At 44.4% G+C, this 25,000-nt stretch overlaps 1 protein-coding gene across 1 annotated transcript in view; it reads left to right on the forward strand.

The window, feature by feature from the left end:
- Positions 1-25,000, forward strand: part of LOC123747543 (galactoside alpha-(1,2)-fucosyltransferase 1-like) — a 273,432-nt gene that overhangs the window by 236,707 nt on the left and 11,725 nt on the right. Inside the window, exon 4 of the mRNA XM_069304569.1 lies at positions 4,146-4,621. Within this exon, the coding sequence (XP_069160670.1) occupies positions 4,146-4,621 (476 nt within the window). The remainder of the gene's footprint in view (positions 1-4,145; positions 4,622-25,000) is intronic.

Raw genomic sequence — 25,000 nt, forward strand, 5'->3', positions numbered from 1 at the left:
ATATATATATATATATATATATATATATATATATATATATATATATATATATATATATATATATATATATATATATATATATATATATATATATATATATATATATATATATATATATATTATTAAATATGACCGAAAAAGTAAGATTAATAATTCTAACACGAATTTTCTCAATCTTTCGTACATTACGCTTCACTGTTGGAGGTAAATCAAAAATCACTTCTCCAAAATTCATTTTTATTTCTAGTCTGACGCGACACGGGCGCGTTTCGTAAAACTTATTACATTTTCAAAGACTTCACAAATACACAACTGATTAGAACTTACGTATCTCTGATTTTATATCTACATTTGAGTGAGGTGGGAGGGGTGATGTGGCATTAACACAAGACAGAACAAGAGGGGATATTAATAGGGTATTAAAAGTATCAACACAAGACAGAACAGAAACAATTGGTATTGAATAGAAGTGTTTGTAGAAAGCCTATTGGTCCATATTTCTTGATGCTTCTATATTGGAGCGGAGTCTTGAGGTGGGTAGAATATAGTTGTGCAATAATTGGCTGTTGATTGCTGGTGTTGACTTCTTGATGTGTAGTGCCTCGCAAACGTCAAGCCGCCTGCTATCGCTGTATCTATCGATGATTTCTGTGTTGTTTACTAGGATTTCTCTGGCGATGGTTTGGTTATGGGAAGAGATTATATGTTCCTTAATGGAGCCCTGTTGCTTATGCATCGTTAAACGCCTAGAAAGAGATGTTGTTGTCTTGCCTATATACTGGGTTTTTTGGAGCTTACATTCCCCAAGTGGGCATTTGAAGGCATAGACGACGTTAGTCTCTTTTAAAGCGTTCTGTTTTGTGTCTGGAGAGTTTCTCATGAGTAGGCTGGCCGTTTTTCTGGTTTTATAGTAAATCGTCAGTTGTATCCTCTGATTTTTGTCTGTAGGGATAACGTTTCTATTAACAATATCTTTCAGGACCCTTTCCTCCGTTTTATGAGCTGTGGAAAAGAAGTTCCTGTAAAATAGTCTAATAGGGGGTATAGGTGTTGTGTTAGTTGTCTCTTCAGAGGTTGCATGGCTTTTCACTTTCCTTCTTATGATGTCTTCGATGAAACCATTGGAGAAGCCGTTATTGACTAGGACCTGCCTTACCCTACAGAGTTCTTCGTCGACTTGCTTCCATTCTGAGCTGTGGCTGAGAGCACGGTCGACGTATGCGTTAACAACACTCCTCTTGTACCTGTCAGGGCAGTCGCTGTTGGCATTTAGGCACATTCCTATGTTTGTTTCCTTAGTGTAGGCTGCAGTGTGGAAACCTCCGCCCTTTTCCATGACTGTTACATCTAGAAAAGGCAGCTTCCCATCCTTTTCCGTCTCGTAAGTGAAACGCAGCACGGAACTCCGCTCAAATGCCTCCTTCGGCTCCTGCAGATGTCTGACATCAGGTACCTGTGTAAAAATGTCGTCAACATACCTGCAGTATATGGCCGGTTTGAAGTTCATGTCGACTAAGACTTTTTGCTCGATGGTACCCATGTAGAAGTTTGCAAACAGGACACCTAGGGGAGAACCCATGGCGACCCCATCTACTTGCTTATACATGTGCCCATCCGGGCTCAAGAAGGGTGCCTCTTTAGTACAAGCTTGGAGTAGTTTCCTCAGAATACTTTCTGGCATGTCAAGAGGAGTACAGGCTGGATCACGATACACTCTGTCGGCTATCATTCCGATTGTCTCGTCCACAGGTACGTTGGTAAACAGCGATTCTACGTCCAACGAGGCTCTTATCCCTGTGGCCCGTGTGCCCCGCAGTAAGTCCACAAATTCCTTTGGAGACTTCAGGCTGAAGGCGCAAGGAACATAAGGAGTCAGCAGGCCGTTGAGTCGCTTCGCCAGTCTGTACGTGGGTGTGGGTATCTGGCTAATGATTGGCTGAAGTGGGTTTCCAGGCTTGTGCGTCTTGACATTTCCATACGCATATCCAGGTTTATATTCCCCAATGATCTTTGGCAGGTGGAGTCCGGATTTCTTGGCGTTCACAGTTTCGATCAGTTTGTTGACCGACGAAGAACTCTGTAGGGTAAGGCAGGTCCTAGTCAATAACGGCTTCTCCAATGGTTTCATCGAAGACATCATAAGAAGGAAAGTGAAAAGCCATGCAACCTCTGAAGAGACAACTAACACAACACCTATACCCCCTATAAGACTATTTTACAGGAACTTCTTTTCCACAGCTCATAAAACGGAGGAAACGGTCCTGAAAGATATTGTTAATAGAAACGTTATCCCTACAGACAAAAATCAGAGGATACAACTGACGATTTACTATAAAACCAGAAAAACGGCCAGCCTACTCATGAGAAACTCTCCAGACACAAAACAGAACGCTTTAAAAGAGACTAACGTCGTCTATGCCTTCAAATGCCCACTTGGGGACTGTAAGCTCCAAAAAACCCAGTATATAGGCAAGACAACAACATCTCTTTCTAGGCGTTTAACGATGCATAAGCAACAGGGCTCCATTAAGGAACATATAATCTCTTCCCATAACCAAACCATCGCCAGAGAAATCCTAGTAAACAACACAGAAATCATCGATAGATACAGCGATAGCAGGCGGCTTGGCGTTTGCGAGGCACTACACATCAAGAAGTCAACACCAGCAATCAACAGCCAATTATTGCACAACTATATTCTACCCACCTCAAGACTCCGCTCCAATATAGAAGCATCAAGAAATATGGACCAATAGGCTTTCTACAAACACTTCTATTCAATACCCATTGTTTCTGTTCTGTCTTGTGTTGATACTTTTAATACCCTATTAATATCCCCTCTTGTTCTGTCTTGTGTTAATGCCACATCACCCCTCCCACCTCACTCAAATGTAGATATAAAATCAGAGATACGTAAGTTCTAATCAGTTGTGTATTTGTGAAGTCTTTGAAAATGTAATAAGTTTTACGAAACGCGCCCGTGTCGCGTCAGACTAGAAATAAAAATGAATTTTGGAGAAGTGATTTTTGATTTACCTCCAACAGTGAAGCGTAATGTACGAAAGATTGAGAAAATTCGTGTTAGAATTATTAATCTTACTTTTTCGGTCATATTTAATAATATATGTCTACAGGAAAGACTGCTACCAAAATATACTAATATATATATATATATATATATATATATATATATATATATATATATATATATATATATATATATATATATATATATATATATATATATATATATATATATATATATATATATATATATATATATATATATTTATATATAACTTGCATGAACCAAAAGCGACTCCACTCGTGAAAGGTTCAAACGTTAGACTGACAGGTGTAGTGAACACAGTGACAAGTCCAGTACCCTGACCAAATGGCTAACCGACTGTTAAAAGTCATTGGTAGCTGTAGGCTATTTCTTCCAATGACCCAACACCAACTCGGCACCCACAGACCAGGAGTTCGTTTCCATTGACACAATTCACTTATTTGAGAGAAAACGAGCCCCATTTTATGACAGTAACTTGTTGACAGTAAGTTGCTGTTGGGTCATTGGAAGAAATAGCCTAAGGCTACATATGACTTTCAACAGTCGGGTTTAATTCAACAAAACGAATCAAATTATAAAAATTATAGGCCCTCCATATTGACCTACTGGAGGTGAACTTGCCATAGGCCTCTTATATTCAATACATTATATTTAACAGAAACATCTGTAAAGATATATAGTTATTGTGATCCAGAGAGATTTTACTCTCATTTATATATGGTTTAATACCTATTACGTACGAATATGGAATATGTGTGTTTCCCATCCGTGGGGACGTGGACAGTGAACACTGCTCCATACGTCTAAACGTGTGTCCCATCCGTGGGGACGTGGACAGTGAACACTGCTCCATACGTCTAAATGTGTGTGTCCCATCCGTGGGGACGTGGACAGTGAACACTGCTCTATACGTCTAAATGTGTGTGTCCCATCCGTGGGGACGGGGACAGTGAACACTGCTCCATACGTCTAAATGTGTGTCCCATCACTGCTGACGGGGACAGTGAACATTGAGTGAGTGTGACACAGCAGCCAATCCAATACTCTGACGTGTGTGTATGTGTCTTCCCTCCAGGTGGCCATTGCTCAAGGCATGAGTGATACATTGGTGGCGATCTTCCCCAAGCTAAGTCTACCCGTCGCCACCGGGGAGTGCTATCCTCGCGTCACTCACAGCGAATCATTCGCAAAGTTGTACATGAAGCTGTTTGCCAAGAGCGCAGACAGCAGAGCGCTCGACGACACCCAGCTCTACCCGTACCCGCTCCAGCAGTCTGTCTACGTCAAAGACTTCCCCTGTCCTTGTCACATTCTCATCACCATGAGAGATCACTTTCGCCAGGAGTTCACCTTCAACCAGCGGGTTCTGCGTAAAGCTAAGGTCCAGGTGGCTGCCGCTCTACAAGCACTGAACACGGCCCTGAGGGACGCCACCATAGTCACCGTCCACGTCCGCAGGACCGACTACCTCGCTCACGTCAAAAACTACTACAAACAAAGTCCTGTCAAAGATGTGTATTATCAACGGGCGTTTAACTTCTTCAGGAACAGGTGAGGGGAGACGTTGAGTTGTTTCACTGTGTGATGACCTGTTGTGTGTAGCAGTGTGATGACCTGTCGTGTGTAGCAGTGTGATGACCTGTCGTGTGTAGCAGTGTGATGACCTGTCGTGTGTAGCAGTGTGATGACCTGTCGTGTGTAGCAGTGTGATGACCTGTCGTGTGATGACCTGTTGTGTGTAGCAGTGTGATGACCTGTCGTGTGATGACCTGTTGAGTGTAGCGTGTGATGACCTGTTGTGTGTAGCAGTGTGATGACCTGTCGTGTGTAGCGTGTGATGACCTGTTGTGTGTAGCGTGTGATGACCTGTTATGTGTAGCAGTGTGATGACCTGTCGTGTGATGACCTGTTGTGTGTAGCAGTGTGATGACCTGTCGTGTGTAGCGTGTGATGACCTGTTGTGTGTAGCGTGTGATGACCTGTTATGTGTAGCAGTGTGATGACCTGTCGTGTGTAGCAGTGTGATGACCTGTTGTGTGTAGCAGTGTGATGACCTGTCGTGTGTAGCAGTGTGATGACCTGTTGTGTGTAGCGTGTGATGACCTGTTATGTGTAGCAGTGTGATGACCTGTTGTGTGATGACCTGTTGTGTGTAGCAGTGTGATGACCTGTTGTGTGATGACCTGTCGTGTGTAGCAGTGTGATGACCTGTCGTGTGTAGCAGTGTGATGACCTGTTGTGTGATGACCTGTTGTGTGTAGCAGTGTGATGACCTGTCGTGTGAGGACCTGTTGTGTGTAGCAGTGTGATGACCTGTCGTGTGATGACCAGTAGAGTGTAGCAGTGTGATGACCTGTCGTGTGTAGCAGTGTGATGACCTGTTGTGTGATGACCTGTTGAGTGTAGCAGTGTGATGACCTGTCGTGTGTAGCAGTGTGATGACCTGTTGTGTGATGACCTGTTGAGTGTAGCAGTGTGATGACCTGTTGTGTGTAGCAGTGTGATGACCTGTCGTGTGAGGACCTGTTGTGTGTAGCAGTGTGATGACCTGTCGTGTGTAGCAGTGTGATGACCTGTCGTGTGTAGCAGTGTGATGACCTGTTGTGTGATGACCTGTTGAGTGTAGCAGTGTGATAACCTGTCGTGTGTAGCAGTGTGATGACCTGTCGTGTGTAGCAGTGTGATGACCTGTTGTGTGATGACCTGTTGAGTGTAGCAGTGTGATGACCTGTTGTGTGTAGCAGTGTGATGACCTGTCGTGTGAGGACCTGTTGAGTGTAGCAGTGTGATGACCTGTCGTGTGTAGCAGTGTGATGACCTGTTGTGTGATGACCTGTTGTGTGTAGCAGTGTGATCACCTGTCGTGTGTAGCAGTGTGATGACCTGTTGTGTGTAGCAGTGTGATGACCTGTTGTGTGATGACCTGTTGAGTGATGACCTGTTGAGTGTAGCGTGTGATGACCTGTCGTGTGTAGCAGTGTGATGACCTGTTGTGTGATGACCTGTTGAGTGTAGCAGTGTGATGACCTGTCGTGTGTAGCAGTGTGATGACCTGTTGTGTGATGACCTGTTGAGTGAAGCAGTGTGATGACCTGTTGTGTGTAGCAGTGTGATGACCTGTCGTGTGAGGACCTGTTGTGTGTAGCAGTGTGATGACCTGTCGTGTGTAGCAGTGTGATGACCTGTCGTGTGTAGCAGTGTGATGACCTGTTGTGTGATGACCTGTTGAGTGTAGCAGTGTGATAACCTGTCGTGTGTAGCAGTGTGATGACCTGTCGTGTGTAGCAGTGTGATGACCTGTTGTGTGATGACCTGTTGAGTGTAGCAGTGTGATGACCTGTTGTGTGTAGCAGTGTGATGACCTGTCGTGTGAGGACCTGTTGAGTGTAGCAGTGTGATGACCTGTCGTGTGTAGCAGTGTGATGACCTGTTGTGTGATGACCTGTTGTGTGTAGCAGTGTGATCACCTGTCGTGTGTAGCAGTGTGATGACCTGTTGTGTGTAGCAGTGTGATGACCTGTTGTGTGATGACCTGTTGAGTGATGACCTGTTGAGTGTAGCGTGTGATGACCTGTCGTGTGATGACCTGTTGAGTGTAGCGTGTGATGATCTGTCGTGTGATGACCTGTTGTGTGTAGCGTGTGATGACCTGTCGTGTGATGACCTGTTGAGTGTAGCGTGTGATGACCTGTTGTGTGTAGCGTGTGATGACCTGTCGTGTGATGACCTGTTGAGTGATGACCTGTTGAGTGTAGCGTGTGATGACCTGTCGTGTGATGACCTGTTGAGTGTAGCGTGTGATGACCTGTCGTGTGATGACCTGTTGTGTGTAGCGTGTGATGACCTGTCGTGTGATGACCTGTTGAGTGTAGCGTGTGATGAGATGACCTGTTGTGTGTAGCGTGTGATGACCTGTCGTGTGATGACCTGTTGAGTGTAGCGTGTGATGACCTGTCGTGTGATGACCTGTTGAGTGTAGCGTGTGATGACCTGTCGTGTGCTGACCTGTTGAGTGTAGCGTGTGATGACCTGTCGTGTGATGACCTGTTGTGTGTAGCAGTGTGATGACCTGTCGTGTGTAGCAGTGTGATGACCTGTCGTGTGATGACCTGTTGAGTGTAGCGTGTGATGACCTGTCGTGTGATGACCTGTTGTGTGTAGCAGTGTGATGACCTGTCGTGTGATGACCTGTTGAGTGTAGCGTGTGATGACCTGTCGTGTGTAGCAGTGTGATGACCTGTTGTGTGTAGAAGTGTGATGACCTGTTGTGTGTAGCAGTGTGATGACCTGTCGTGTGATGACCTGTTGAGTGTAGCGTGTGATGACCTGTTGTGTGTAGCAGTGTGATGACCTGTCGTGTGATGACCTGTTGAGTGTAGCAGTGTGATGACCTGTTGAGTGTAGCAGTGTGATGACCTGTCGTGAGTAGCAGTGTGATGACCTGTCGTGTGTAGCAGTGTGATGACCTGTCGTGTGTAGCAGTGTGTTGACCTGTTGTGTGTAGCAGTGTGATGACCTGTTGAGTGTAGCGTGTGATGACCTGTCGTGTGTAGCAGTGTGATGACCTGTTGTGTGATGACCTGTCGTGTGTAGCAGTGTGATGACCTGTTGTGTGATGACCTGTCGAGTGATGACCTGTTGAGTGTAGCGTGTGATGACCTGTCGTGTGTAGCAGTGTGATGACCTGTCGTGTGTAGCAGTGTGATGACCTGTTGTGTGTAGCAGTGTGATGACCTGTCGTGTGTAGCAGTGTGATGACCTGTTGTGTGTAGCAGTGTGATGACCTGTCGTGTGTAGCAGTGTGATGACCTGTCGTGTGTAGCAGTGTGATGACTTGTTGTGTGTAGCAGTGTGATGACCTGTCGTGTGTAGCAGTGTGATAACCTGTCGTGTGTAGCGTGTGATGACCTGTTGTGTGTAGCAGTGTGATGACCTGTTGTGTGTAGCAGTGTGATGACCTGTCGTGTGATGACCTGTCGTGTGTAGCAGTGTGATGACCTGTCGTGTGTAGCAGTGTGATGATCTGTTGTGTGTAGCAGTGCGATGACCTGTTGTGTGTAGCAGTGTGATGACCTGTCGTGTGTAGCGTGTGATGACCTGTTGTGTGTAGCGTGTGATGACCTGTTGTGTGTAGCGTGTGATGACCTGTTGTGTGTAGCAGTGTGATGACCTGTTGTGTGTAGCAGTGTGATGACCTGTTGTGTGTAGCAGTGTGATGACCTGTCGTGTGTAGCGTGTGATGACCTGTTGTGTGTAGCGTGTGATGACCTGTTGTGTGTAGCAGTGTGATGACCTGTCGTGTGTAGCGTGTGATGACCTGTCGTGTGTAGCGTGTGATGACCTGTTGTGTGTAGCAGTGTGATGACCTGTCGTGTGTAGCAGTGTGATGACCTGTCGTGTGTAGCAGTGTGATGACCTGTTGTGTGTAGCAGTGTGATGACCTGTTGTGTGTAGCAGTGTGATGACCTGTCGTGTGTAGCAGTGTGATGACCTGTTGTGTGTAGCAGTGTGATGACCTGTCGTGTGTAGCAGTGTGATGACCTGTTGTGTGTAGCAGTGTGATGACCTGTCGTGTGTAGCAGTGTGATGACCTGTTGTGTGTAGCAGTGTGATGACCTGTCGTGTGTATCGTGTGATGACCTGTTGAGTGTAGCGTGTGATGACCTGTCGTGTGTAGCAGTGTGATGACCTGTCGTGTGATGACCTGTCGTGTGTAGCAGTGTGATGACTTGTCGTGTGATGACCTGTTGAGTGTAGCAGTGTGATGACCTGTTGAGTGTACCAGTGTGATGACCTGTCGTGTGATGACCTGTTGAGTGTAGCGTGTGATGACCTGTTGAGTGTAGCAGTGTGATGACCTGTTGTGTGATGACCTGTCGTGTGTAGCAGTGTGATGACTTGTCGTGTGATGACCTGTTGAGTGTAGCAGTGTGATGACCTGTCGTGTGTAGCAGTGTGATGACCTGTTGTGTGATGACCTGTCGTGTGTAGCAGTGTGATGACCTGTTGTGTGATGACCTGTCGAGTGATGACCTGTTGAGTGTAGCGTGTGATGACCTGTCGTGTGTAGCAGTGTGATGACCTGTTGTGTGTAGCAGTGTGATGACCTGTCGTGTGTAGCAGTGACCTGTTGTGTGATGACCTGTTGTGTGTAGCAGTGTGATGACCTGTCGTGTGTAGCAGTGTGATGACCTGTTGTGTGTAGCAGTGTGATGACCTGTCGTGTGTAGCGTGTGATGACCTGTTGTGTGTAGCAGTGTGATGACCTGTCGTGTGTAGCAGTGTGATGACCTGTTGTGTGTAGCAGTGTGATGACCTGTCGTGTGTAGCAGTGTGATGACCTGTTGTGTGATGACCTGTTGTGTGTAGCAGTGTGATGACCTGTCGTGTGTAGCAGTGTGATGACCTGTTGTGTGTAGCAGTGTGATGACCTGTTGTGTGTAGCAGTGTGATGACCTGTCGTGTGTAGCAGTGTGATGACCTGTTGTGTGTAGCAGTGTGATGACCTGTCGTGTGTAGCAGTGTGATGACCTGTTGTGTGATGACCTGTTGTGTGTAGCAGTGTGATGACCTGTTGTGTGTAGCAGTGTGATGACCTGTTGTGTGTAGCAGTGTGATGACCTGTTGTGTGTAGCAGTGTGATGACCTGTCGTGTGTAGCAGTGTGATGACCTGTTGTGTGATGACCTGTTGTGTGTAGCAGTGTGATGACCTGTCGTGTGTAGCAGTGTGATGACCTGTCGTGTGTAGCAGTGTGATGACCTGTCGTGTGTAGCAGTGTGATGACCTGTTGTGTGTAGCAGTGTGATGACCTGTCGTGTGTAGCAGTGTGATGACCTGTCGTGTGTAGCAGTGTGATGACCTGTTGTGTGTAGCAGTGTGATGACCTGTCGTGTGTAGTAGTGTGATAACCTGTCGTGTGTAGCGTGTGATGACCTGTTGTGTGTAGCAGTGTGATGACCTGTTGTGTGTAGCAGTGTGATGACCTGTCGTGTGATGACCTGTTGTGTGTAGCAGTGTGATGACCTGTTGTGTGTAGCGTGTGATGACCTGTCGTGTGTAGCAGTGTGATGACCTGTTGTGTGTAGCAGTGTGATGATCTGTTGTGTGTAGCAGTGCGATGACCTGTTGTGTGTAGCAGTGTGATGACCTGTCGTGTGTAGCGTGTGATGACCTGTTGTGTGTAGCGTGTGATGACCTGTTGTGTGTAGCGTGTGATGACCTGTTGTGTGTAGCAGTGTGATGACCTGTTGTGTGTAGCAGTGTGATGACCTGTTGTGTGTAGCAGTGTGATGACCTGTCGTGTGTAGCGTGTGATGACCTGTTGTGTGTAGCGTGTGATGACCTGTTGTGTGTAGCAGTGTGATGACCTGTCGTGTGTAGCGTGTGATGACCTGTCGTGTGTAGCGTGTGATGACCTGTTGTGTGTAGCAGTGTGATGACCTGTCGTGTGTAGCAGTGTGATGACCTGTTGAGTGTAGCAGTGTGATGACCTGTTGTGTGTAGCAGTGTGATGACCTGTCGTGTGTAGCAGTGTGATGACCTGTTGTGTGTAGCAGTGTGATGACCTGTCGTGTGTATCGTGTGATGACCTGTTGAGTGTAGCGTGTGATGACCTGTCGTGTGTAGCAGTGTGATGACCTGTCGTGTGTAGCAGTGTGATGACCTGTTGTGTGTAGCAGTGTGATGACCTGTCGTGTGTATCGTGTGATGACCTGTTGAGTGTAGCGTGTGATGACCTGTCGTGTGTAGCAGTGTGATGACCTGTCGTGTGATGACCTGTCGTGTGTAGCAGTGTGATGACTTGTCGTGTGATGACCTGTTGAGTGTAGCAGTGTGATGACCTGTTGAGTGTAGCAGTGTGATGACCTGTCGTGTGATGACCTGTTGAGTGTAGCGTGTGATGACCTGTCGTGTGATGACCTGTTGAGTGTAGCAGTGTGATGACCTGTTGAGTGTAGCGTGTGATGACCTGTTGAGTGTAGCAGTGTGATGACCTGTTGAGTGATGACCTGTTGAGTGTAGCAGTGATGACCTGTTGAGTGTAGCAGTGTGATGACCTGTTGAGTGTAGCAGTGTGATGACCTGTCGTGTGATGACCTGTTGAGTGTAGCTTGGCCACCTCTGTGGTGGTCCGAACACTTGACCACCTTTGTTTTGGTCCGAACACCTCAGCTTGACCACCTCTGTGGTGGTCCGAACACTTGACCACCTCTGTGGTGGTCCGAACACTTGACCACCTCTGTGGTGGTCCGAACACCTCAGCTTGACCACCTCTGTGGTGGTCCGAACACCTCAGCTTGACCACCACTGTGGTGGTCCGAACACCTCAGCTTGACCACCACTGTGGTGGTCCGAACACCTCAGCTTGACCACCTCTGTGGTGGTCCGAACACCTCAGCTTGACCACCTCTGTGGTGGTCCGAACACTTGACCACCTCTGTGGTGGTCCGAACACCTCAGCTTGACCACCTCTGTGGTGGTCCGAACACCTCAGCTTGACCACCATTGTGGTGGTCCGAACACCTCAGCTTGACCACCACTGTGGTGGTCCGAACACCTCAGCTTGACCACCACTGTGGTGGTCCGAACACCTCAGCTTGACCACCTCTGTGGTGGTCCGAACACCTCAGCTTGACCACCTCTGTGGTGGTCCGAACACTTGACCACCTCTGTGGTGGTCCGAACACCTCAGCTTGACCACCTCTGTGGTGGTCCGAACACCTCAGCTTGACCACCACTGTAGTGGTCCGAACACCTCAGCTTGACCACCACTGTGGTGGTCCGAACACCTCAGCTTGACCACCACTGTGGTGGTCCGAACACCTCCGCTTGACCACCACTGTGGTGGTCCGAACACCTCAGCTTGACCACCACTGTGGTGGTCCGAACACCTCAGCTTGACCACCTCTGTGGTGGTCCGAACACCTCAGCTTGACCACCACTGTGGTGGTCCGAACACCTCAGCTTGACCACCTCTGTGGTGGTCCGAACACATCAGCTTGACCACCACTGTGGTGGTCCGAACATATCAGCTTGACCACCTCTGTGGTGGTCTGAACACATCAGCTTGACCACCTCTGTGATGGTCCGAACACCTCAGCTTGACCACCTCTGTGGTGGTCCGAACACCTCAGCTTGACCACCTCTGTGGTGGTCCGAACACATCAGCTTGACCACCACTGTGGTGGTCCGAACACATCAGCTTGACCACCTCTGTGGTGGTCCGAACACCTCAGCTTGACCACCACTGTGGTGGTCCGAACACCTCAGCTTGACCACCTCTGTGGTGGTCCGAACACATCAGCTTGACCACCTCTGTGGTGGTCCGAACACCTCAGCTTGACCACCTCTGTGGTGGTCCGAACACCTCAGCTTGACCACCTCTGTGGTGGTCCGAACACCTCAGCTTGACCACCACTGTGGTGGTCCGAACACCTCAGCTTGACCACCACTGTGGTGGTCCGAACACCTCAGCTTGACCACCTCTGTGGTGGTCCGAACACCTCAGCTTGACCACCACTGTGGTGGTCTGAACACCTCAGCTTGACCACAAGAGACCACCACAGGGCCCTCGTAGCCTGGTGGATAGCGCGCAGGACTCGTAATTCTGTGGCGCGGGTTTGATTCCCCACGAGGCAGAAACAAATGGGCAACAGTTTCTTTCACCCTGAATGCCCCTGTTACCTAGCAGTAAATAGGTACCTGGGAGTTAGTCAGCTGTCACGGGCTGCTTCCTGGGGTGTGTGTGTGTGTGTGGTGTGAAACAAAAAAAAAAAGTAGTTAGTGTAGTTAGTAAACAGTTGATTGACAGTTGAGAGGCGGGCCGAAAGAGCAAAGCTCAACCCCCACAAACACAACTAGGTGAATTCTGTGGTGGTCCGAACACCTCAGCTTGACCACCACTGTGGTGGTCCGAACACGTCAGGTCCGAACACCTCAGGTCCGAACACCTCAGCGTTATCAGATTATTACTTCACCTCCTCTTCTCCCTCCTGCCCTTCTCAGGGAGGGAAATGAGGTCAGTCGAGGCTGTGGTCAGGGAGGTGCATACATACATACATACATACATACATACATTACATTACATACATACATACATTACATTCATACATACTGTCGGGGTTCACCACCATTAGAGGGGGGGCGAGTAACAGTATACTCAAGGTCACTCACCATAGCCCTGCGGGTCTTCACTCTATCCTCGCGGCGCCACTGTACGCCAGGAGAGTATCCCAGTCAATCCCAACCGGCCTCTGATCGAGAAAGAGTGGGAACACAACTTGTTCTCTTAACTATTGTGTGCCCGCCCCGGCATGGGTTCTACTACTAACCACAAGGTCGCCAACTGGTGTTTCCGGTGTCCAGTAACACGTCAGTGGTTTTGTTGAATTGTGGTAGCAGTGGCAAGAACACACTCAATAGATCTGATATCAGGCAGGTATTTATTTCTATCACTCTATTTCCTTTCAGGTATTATATAGCCACAAGAAATATGGAGGGGATGATATAAACACCAAGGTATTTTGTATTTTACTTAAAACTCATTCAAAGACATCACAAGATTATATCAATAAGCAAACAGCTGTTTCAGGCGGAAGTCGCTCGTTCCCACATATAATCATGAGCTCGCCAAGTCGGCAATGCTCCCCCTCACGTCAATGTCAAAATCAGCTGGGCGACTCCCACCGCGCGAATGTTCGTGTACTTGTTTGCCTGGTGTGAGGCGCCTGTTTCTTTAAATTCTCAAAGATCACTAAAAGTTCATACACACAATATTTGCGACAATAGCACGTAAATACTTCGCTGCACTGATCTTGAGCTCAATCAAACATTTCTATATTAATGGACACAATAATTCACTATCATGGTATTACACACTGCCCTTCATTTAATGATAACGTACGCAAGTATATATCACTGGAGTTCTCAGTAATTCCTTTCGTGGGCGATAACCCAATTACTCACTGCACCCATGAATGATTATTCAATACACAAGCATAGACATATATATATATATATATATATATATATATATATATATATATATATATATATATATATATATATATATATATATATATATATATATATATATATATATATATATATATATATATAGATAAATCATAGACATCAACAATATTAATAATATAGTTACTGGGCACTTAGCCTATCACCAAATACTGGTATATTCATATATATATATATATATATATATATATATATATATATATATATATATATATATATATATATATATATATATATATATATATATATATATACTCTCTCAATAACTGATCATATTAAAGTCTCATGAAAGACATTATCAACACAGAAAATTCATCAATTACTCCGGGTGCCTGCATACACCAATAATAGTAATAAATTCCGTGAGTACTCTATATAGTCCCACTCTGCACACTTGTGCCTTACTGTGACATAGGTGAGCCTTGCTCACGACATACAAAATACTCTGGCTAAATAATATAGCTGACTAACGGGGAATTGGGAGGGAAACTAGAATCACCTACTTCCACCTATCCTCCGGTGAGAGTTGAGTTGTAGCTCCTGGTCCAGGCTCCTGCCTCATGTAGGGAACGCCCCCACACACACCCTGTCGTGTCCTCCAGGAACTCAATCAACGTCCCACCATAAACGCGTCGTCTCCGTGCCTTTCCACTGCAGGTCCGTGCTCCTCCACGACTTCTTGTAGGGTTGGAGTCGGTCTCCTGGCCGTCAACTTCTCCTACCAGCTACGGCTGCCTGCCTACGTCTCGGCTGCAGTCGTTCGGATTCCCGATTAGTGTCTTCTTCACTGCTTCCCAGTGGATTGGCCCAGCCGCTACGTCGTCACTGTGAAGCTATCAGACGATACTGCCTAGACTTCACCTGCACAGCACCCGATCCTGGAGCACTTGATGATCAATATTCCGTCAATTCCCTCTTCGGTCCACACATGGAATGAAGGAAGACCTCTGGCGTACTTGCAGACTACGGGTGACGCGTAAGATCCACGGGAGTGGCGTGTTACTGTCAGATTGACAGGATCAATCTTCACACATCCGATCACCTTGACGTGTCGTGTCAGACTGATGGCGCCGCCGTGGCGCTCTGACCGGACCTCCCTTCCTTCGTGACGTCATATTCGCCATGGGAGGTTTTCATTGTTCCCTGTGCCACATCGCTGTCGGTGAACAATCTGGTGCCACTGACGTCACACAGTTTTGGCGGCAAAACAGAGTAGCCAGCGCCAAATTGGCTTCCTAAAGGGCCTAAACCACAGGCCAAAATACTCTTCTTTTACAAATTTCTCGGCAAGGCGAGAACACTACTCTCTCCCACATATATCAAACTGATGCCTGCGACGTAGAGAACGCTCGGATAAAGTGGACATGACTCTTACAGCAGGCGTGGGAGAAATATAATGGGGGGAACACCGTCACAATACATACATACATTACATTACATACATACATACATACATACATACATACATACATACATACATACATTACATACATTACATACATACATACATACATACATTCATACATTACATACATACACTACATACATACATACATACATACATACATACATACATACATACATTACATACATACATACATACATTTCATTACATACATACATACATACATACATACATACATACATACATACATACATACATACATACATACACACATACACACATACATTACATACATACATTACATTACATACATATATACATACATTACATTACATACATACATACATACATACATTACATACGTACATACATACATACATACATTACATTACATACATACATACATACATACATACATACATACATACATACATTACATACATACATACATACATACATACATACATACATACATACATACATACATACATACATACATACATACATTACATACATACATGTTGGAAATTTCCAACACTAATACAATACTATTCTATTATTATAAACTAGTATTAAAATATACTAATTACTGTAGTTACTAAAATTTACTAACAGCAGGGTTCACATGAACTAATAATTATATCTGTATAAGAATACTGGAATTCTTACGAAACCAAGCACCAGTATTGCGTCAGATTCTACCTAGTTAAACACATTTATATCCAGTGTGTTAGAGAATTGAATGTGATTCTCGAAAATCATCAGTATTCCGTGTGATAATTATTTACGGATAACATAACTCCCAAATAATTCCAAATCGAGAGTTTTTAGTTACAATTGTTATCAAGTAATAAATTTACCGTCACGGGTGAATGCCATAGAGAAAACTAAAATCTTCTCCATTTCTTGTTTACTACCATAAGACGAGAAAGTAATAATATTTAACTCACTAGAATTACAACCCAGTCTTTATTAAAGCATTTCAGCCACAATTACGAGAAATAATATTATTCGTGATAAAATAATTTCTGTGGCGAATGCGGGACGCGAGTGGGCGAGGGGGAGAAGCCATTGTGGTTTGAGGAGGACAAGACGCCTGAGTGCGGCGTGAAGTCTCGTGTTGCGGAATTGAGCAACAAGGTCTTGGTGTCAGAGTCTGGGACACGTTACGGTGAAGTTGTCAGCAAGAATTACCCTGATACTCATCATAGAACTAGTTAATATTGTTCTACGTGATCTGTCGTGACTGGCCAACTAAAACGCGTCGACATTCCAGCCACGCTATCAACCACCTGTCCGCCATTGTGAGAGTGGAGCTTGGGACGCGGTTTCGGCAAGCTTCAACATAATCTGTACCCCTTAGTTAAGTATATATAATTCCCTTTTGATGCATCATTAGAGATTGTATATGTCGGGGCAGCTTGTCGTTACATCGAGCGACCTAAACAAAACCCATGTTAGTATTATAACTAATTTATTCTCCATTTCCATGAATATAGATATTTCAGTAGCCTAGTGCAATGCTACGTAATATCCCTTAAATTACAGCTCGCGTCTGAGGAATCCACGAGCTGTTACCTTACCCATGTTATTCATCTCCCAGTGTTCTACGAGGAATTCCAGAGATCCCGAGGATGATTCGTAAATGATGTCATTGAAATCGTCTTAAAGCTAAGACTTTTCGTATTCATTTTTTATTCAAATTTTCATTACTTTTATCCTATCATTTAATTGGATGCTGTGTACACTGGAGATAATACTCTCAATGTTTGCGGACGATGCTAAAATTATGAGAAGGATTAAAACAGAAGAGGACTGTTCGAGGCTTCAAGAAGACCTAGACAAGCTGAAGGCATGGTCGAACAAATGGTTGTTAGATTTTAACCCAACCAAATGTAATGTAATGAAGATAGGTGTAGGGAGCAGGAGGCCAGATACAAGGTATCATCTGGGAGAGGAAATTCTTCAGGAGTCAGAGAAGGAAAAAGACTTGGGGGTTGATATCACGCCAGACCTGTCTCCTGCAGCACATATCAAGCGGATAATATCAGCGGCATATGCCAGGCTGGCCAACATACAAACGGCATTCAGAAACTTGTGTAAAGAATCATTCAGAACTTTGTATACCACATATGTCAGGCCAATCCTGGAGTATGCAGCCCCAGCATGGAGTCCATATCTAGTCAAGGATAAGACTAAACTGGAAAAGGTTCAAAGGTTTGCCACCAGACTAGTACCCGAGCTGAGAGGTATGAGCTACGAGGAGAGACTACGGGAATTAAACCTCACTTCGCTGGAAGACAGAAGTTAGGGGGGACATGATCACCACATTCAAGATTCTGAAGGGGATTGATAGGGTAGATAAAGACAGTCTATTTAACACAAGGGGAACACGCACAAGGGGACACAGGTGGAAACTGAGTGCCCAAATGAGCCACAGAGATATTAGAAAGAACTTTTTTAGTGTCAGAGTGGTTGACAAATGGAATGCATTAGGGGGTGATGTGGTGGAGGCTGACTCCATACACAGTTTCAAGTGTAGATATGACAGAGCCCGATAGGCTCAGGAATCTGTACACCTGTTGATTGACGGTTGAGAGGCGGGACCAAAGAGCCAGAGCTCAACCCCCGCAAACACAACTAGGTGAGTACATACATACATACATACATGCATACATACATACATACATACATACATACATACATACATACATACATACATACATACATACATGCATACATGCATACATGCATGCATACATACATACATACATACATACATACATACATACATACATACATACATACATACATACATACATACATACATGTATGTATGTATGCTAGACTGCTAGACTGCTAGACTGGCCAACATAAGAACTGCCTTCAGAAACTTGTGTAAGGAATCTTTCAGAACCCTGTATACCACTTATGTAAGACCAATCCTGGAGTATGCAGCTCCAGCCTGGAGTCCATACCTAGTTAAACACAAGACAAAGTTAGAGAAGATTCAGCGGTATGCCACCAGGCTCGTCCCGGAACTGAGAGGATTGAGCTACGAGGAAAGGCTAAAGGAGCTGAACCTCACATCCCTGGAAAACAGAAGAGTAAGGGGAGACATGATAACCACCTACAAAATTCTCAGGGGAATTGACAGGGTGGACAAAGACAAACTCTTCAGCACGGGTGGGACACGAACAAGGGGACACAGGTGGAAACTTAGTACCCAGATGAGCCACAGAGACGTTAGAAAGAATTTTTTCAGTGTCAGAGTAGTTAATAAATGGAATGCACTAGGAAGTGATGTGGTGGAGGCTGACTCCATACACAGTTTCAAATGTAGGTATGATAGAGCCCAGTAGGCTCAGGAATCTGTACACCAGTTGATTGACAGTTGAGAGGCGGGACCAAAGAGCCAAAGCTCAACCCCCGCAAGCACAATTAGGTGAGTACATACATACATACATACATGCATACATACATACATACATACATACATACATACATGCATACATACATACATACATACATACATACATACATACATACATACATACATGCATACATACATAAATACATACATACATACATACATACATACATACATACATACATACATACATACATACATACATACATACATACATTACATACATACATATATTACATACATACATACATACATACATTACATACATACATACATACATACATACATACATACATACATACATACATTACATACATACATACATACATACATCCATACATACATACATACATAAATACATACATGCATTACATACATACATACATACATACATACATACATACATACATACATACATACATACATAACATTGCATACATACATACATACATTACATACATACATAAACACATACATACATTACATACATACATACATACATTACATACATACATACATACATACATTACATTACATACATACATACATACATACATACATACATACATACATACATACATACATACATACATACGTACATACATTACATACATACTGTCGGGGTTCACCATAAGAGGGTGAGCAACAGTATACAAGATATCCTCTCAACGGTCGCACTATTAGCGATGACCGTTACTCACCGTAGCCCTGCGGGTCTTCACTCTATCCTCGCAGCGCCACTGTACGCCAGGAGAGTATCCCAGTCAATCCCAACCGGCCTCTAATCGAGAATGAGTGAGAACACAGCTTGTTCTCTTAACTGCTGTGTGCCCGCCCCAACAGAAGGCTCTACTACTAACCACAAGGTCGCCAACTGGTGTTTCCCGTGTCCAGTAACACGTCAGTGGTTTTGTTGAGTTGTGGTAGCAGTGGCAAGAACACACTCAATAGATCTGATATCAGGTAGGTATTTATTTCTATCACTCTATCTCCTTTCACGTATTATATAGCCACAAGAAATATGGAGGGGATGATACAAACGCCAAGGTATTTTGTGTTTTACTTAAAACTCAAGACATCACATAATTATATCAATAAGCAAACAGCTATTTCATGCGAAAGTCGCTCGTTCTCACAAATAATCATGAACTCGCCAAGCTGGCAATGCTCCCCCCTCTCATCAATGCCAAAATCAGCTGGGCAACTCCCCCCCCCCCCACTGCATGATCTCTTACTGCACTTGTTTGTTGGCGAAATATGCCTGTTTCTTTAAATTCTCAAAGATCACTAAATGTTCAAACAACACAATATCTGTGACAATAGCAATAGAACGTAAATACTTCGCTGCACTGATCTTGAGCTCAATCAAACATTTCTATATTAATGAACACAATAATTCACTATCATGGTATAACACACTGCACTTCATTTAATGATAACGCATGCAAGTATATATTACTGGAGTTCTCAGCAATTCCTTTCATGGGCGAATATTCAATTGATCACTGCACACATGAATGGTTATTCAATACACAAGCATAGACATATATATATATATAGATAAATCCTAGATATCAATAATAGTAATAATATAGTTACTGGGCACATAGCCTAACACCAAATACTGGTACATTTATATATATATATTCTCTCACTAAATGATCATATTAAAGTCTCATGAAAGACGTTATCAACACAGTAAATTCATCAATTACTCCAGGTGCCTGCACACACCAATAATAATAATAGATACCGTGAGTGCTCTATGTAGCCCCACTCTGCACACTTGTGCCTTACTGTGACATAGGTGAGCCTTGCTCACGACATACAAAATACTCTGGCTAAATAATATAGCTGACTAAAGGGGAATTGGGAGGGAAACTAGAATCACCTACTTCCACCTATCCTCCGGTGAGAGTTCAGTTGTAGCTCTTGGTGCAGGCTCCCGCCTCGTGTAGGGAACGCCCCCACACACACTCTGTCGTGTCCTCCAGGAACCCAATCAACGTCCCAAGATAAACGCGTCGTCTCCGTGTTCTGTCCTCCGCGGGTCCGTGCCCCTCCTCCACGTCTTGTAGGGTTGGAGTCAGTCTCCCGGCCGTCAACTTCTTCTCCCAACTACGGCTGCCTACCTACGTCTCGGCTGCAGTCGTTTGGATTCCCAATTAGTGTCTTCTTTCACTGCTTCCCAGTGGATTGGCCCAGCCGCTACGTCGTCACTGTGAAGCTATCAGACGTCCCAGACGATATTGCCTAGACTTCACCTGCACAGCACCCGACCCCGGAGCACTTGACGCTCAATATTCCGTCAATTCCCTCTTCGGTCCACACATGGAATGAAGGAAGACCTCCGGGCATACTTGCAGACTACGGGTGACGCGTAAGATCCACAGGAGTGGCGTATTACTGTCAGATTGACAGGATCAACCTTCACACATCCGTCCACCATGACGTGTCATGTCAGACTGATGGCGCCGCAGTGGCGCTATGACCGGACCCCCCTGCCTTCGTGACGTCATATTTGCAAAGGCAGGTTTTCATTGGCTTCCTGTGCCACATCGCTGTCGGTGACCAATCTGGTGCCACTGACGTCATAGTTTTGGCGGCAAAACGGAGGAGCCCGCGCCATATTGGCTTCCTAAAGGGCCTATACCACAGGCCAAAATACTTTTCTTTCACGAATTTCTCGCCACCTCGAGAACACTACACTCTCCCACATATATCAAACTGATGTCTGCGACGTAGAGAACGCTCGGGTAAAGCGGACATGACTCTTACAGCAGGCGTGGGAGAAATATAAGGGGGGAAACACCGTCACAATACATACATACATACATTACATACATACATACATACATACATTACATTACATACAAACATACATACATTACATGACATACATACATACATACATACATACATACATACATACATACATACACACATACATACATACATACATACATACATACATACATACATACATACATTACATTACATACATACATACATACATACATACATACATACATACATACATTACATTACATACATACATACATACATTACATTACATTACATACATACATACATACATACATTACATACATACATACATACATACATACATACATACATACATACATACATTACATACATACATACATACATACATACATACATACATACATACATACATTACATACATACATACATACATACATACATACATACATACATACATATATACATACATACATACATACATACATACATACATACATACATACATACATACATACATACATACATATATACATACATACATACATATATACATACATACATACATACATACATACATGCATACATACATACATACATACATACATACATACATACATACATACATTCATACATACAAACATACATACATACATTCAATCACGGAAGGATTGACTGGTAGAACAAGGAACCGCATGGAGGCGAGGATACGTTGAGAGCCAAGCTATTGGAGGTGGTGACAAGAAACTTTTTAACCCAGCATGTCAGAGAACCCACAAGGATGAGAGGCAATGACGAACCAGCGAGACTCGACCTAGTCTTCACTCTGAACAACTCCGACATAAGAGAAATCGGTTTTGAGTACCCAGTAGGAATGAGCGACCACAGTGTACTGGTGTTTGAGTACCTGATTGAAGAAGGGTTATTGAACTCGAGGAGGGATACCGAAACCAAAAGGTTAGCATACCGAAAGGGAAACTATGAGGGGATAAGAAAATTCCTAACAGATATAGCATGGGAAAAAGCGCTCAGGGGAAAGACGGCCCAAGATATGATGGATTACATCACGCAGAAGTGCAAGGACGAAGCAAACAAGTTTGTCCCAGTCCAAAAGGAAAACAGAGAAATGAAGATGAGAAACCCATGGTTTAATCAGAGATGTAGGCTAGCTAAGCAGCAAAGTAAAAGGGCATGGAGAAACTATAGGAATAACAGGACACTGGAGAACAGAGAAAGATACCAGAATGCCAGGAATGAATATGTCAGGATGAGAAGAGAGGCAGAAAGACAATACGAAAATGACATCGCAAGCAAGGCAAAGACTCAGCCTAAATTGTTGCATAGCCACATCAGGAGAAAAACAACAGTAAAGGAACAGGTTATGAAATTAAGGATAGGGGTGGAAGGATTCACTACAAATGACAAGGAAGTGTGTGAGGAACTGAATAAGAAATTTCAGGAGGTCTTCACCTTAAAGCACGGAGAAATTCCAGAGATAAGTGAGGGAATAGCTAACCAGGAACCACTGGAAGAGTTTGAGATTACCAGCGGGGAAGTAAGGAACTGTTTACTAGAGTTGGATGTGACAAAGGCTATAGGCCCAGATGGAATCTCTCCTTGGGTACTAAAGGAAGGAGCAAAAGAACTGTGCCTACCACTCTCCATAGTGTATAACAAATCACTGGCAACAGGGGAACTGCCAGATATTTGGAAAGCAGCTAACGTAGTCCCGATATACAAGAAAGGGGATAGACAGGAGGCACTGAACTACAGGCCAGTGTCCCTAACCTGCATACCATGCAAGCTGATGGAGAAGATTGTGCGAAAAAAGCTAGTGGAGCATCTGGAGCGAAGGAACTTTGTAACACAGCATCAACATAGGTTCAGGGATGACAGGTCCTGCCTCACAGGGTTACTTGAATTCTACGACCAGGCAACAAAAATAAGGCAAGAAAGAGAAGGGTGGGCAGACTGCATATTTTTGGATTGTCAGAAAGCCTTTGATACAGTGCCACACAAGAGGCTAGTGAGAAAGCTGGAGATGCAGGCTGGAGAGAAAGGGATGGTTCTCCATTGGATAAAGGAGTACTTAAGCAACAGGAGACAACGAGTCTGTGTGAGGGGTGAGGTCTCAGATTGGCGAGACGTTACAAGTGGAGTCCCGAAGGGGTCAGTCCTTGGACCTATACTGTTTCTGGTATATGTAAATGATCTCCCAGAGGGTATAGATTCGTTCCTCTCAATGTTTGCCGACGATGCAAAAATTATGAGGAGGATTGAAACAGAGGATGATAGTAGGAGGGTACAAGATGACCAAGACAGACTGAGTGAATGGTCCAACATATGGCTGTTGAAGTTCAACCCGAGTAAATGCAAAGTAATGAAACTAGGCAGTGGAAACAGGAGGCCAGACACAGGATACAGAATAGGAGATGAAGTACTTAATGAAACAGACAGAGAGAAAGATCTAGGAGTTGATATCACACCAAACCTGTCTCCTGAAGCCCACATAAAGAGAATAACGTCTGCGGCATATGCGAGGCTGGCTAACATCAGAACAGCGTTCAGGACCCTGTGTAAGGAATCATTCAGAATCTTGTACACTACATATGTAAGACCAATCCTGGAGTATGCGGCCTCAGCATGGAGCCCGTACCTTGTCAAGCACAAGACGAAGCTGGAAAAAGTCCAAAGGTATGCTACTAGACTAGTCCCAGAACTAAGAGGCATGAGTTATGAGGATAGGCTGCAGGAAATGCACCTTACGACACTGGAAGACAGAAGAGTAAGGGGGGACATGATCACAACCTACAAAATCCTCAGGGGAATCGACCGGGTAAACAAGAATGAACTATTCACCACTGGCGGGACGAGAACAAGGGAACACAGGTGGAAACTGAGTACCCAAATGAGCCACAGAGATGTTAGAAAGAACTTTTTCAGTGTCAGAGTAGTTAGTAAATGGAAAGCACTAGGAAGTGATGTGGTGGAGGCTGACTCCATACACAGTTTCAAATGTAGATATAACAGAGCCCAGTAGGCTCAGGAATCTGTACATCAGTTGATTGACGGTTGAGAGGCGGGGCCAAAGAGCCAGAGCTCAACCCCCGCAAACACAACTAGGTGAGTACATACATACATACATACATACATACATACATACATACATACATACATACATACATTACATACATATATACATTACATATATACATTACATACATACATTACATACATATATACATTACATACATACATTACATACATACAGACATACA

Source organism: Procambarus clarkii, chromosome 5 (assembly GCF_040958095.1).
Source record: "Procambarus clarkii isolate CNS0578487 chromosome 5, FALCON_Pclarkii_2.0, whole genome shotgun sequence".
Taxonomy (NCBI): Eukaryota; Metazoa; Arthropoda; class Malacostraca; order Decapoda; family Cambaridae; genus Procambarus; species Procambarus clarkii.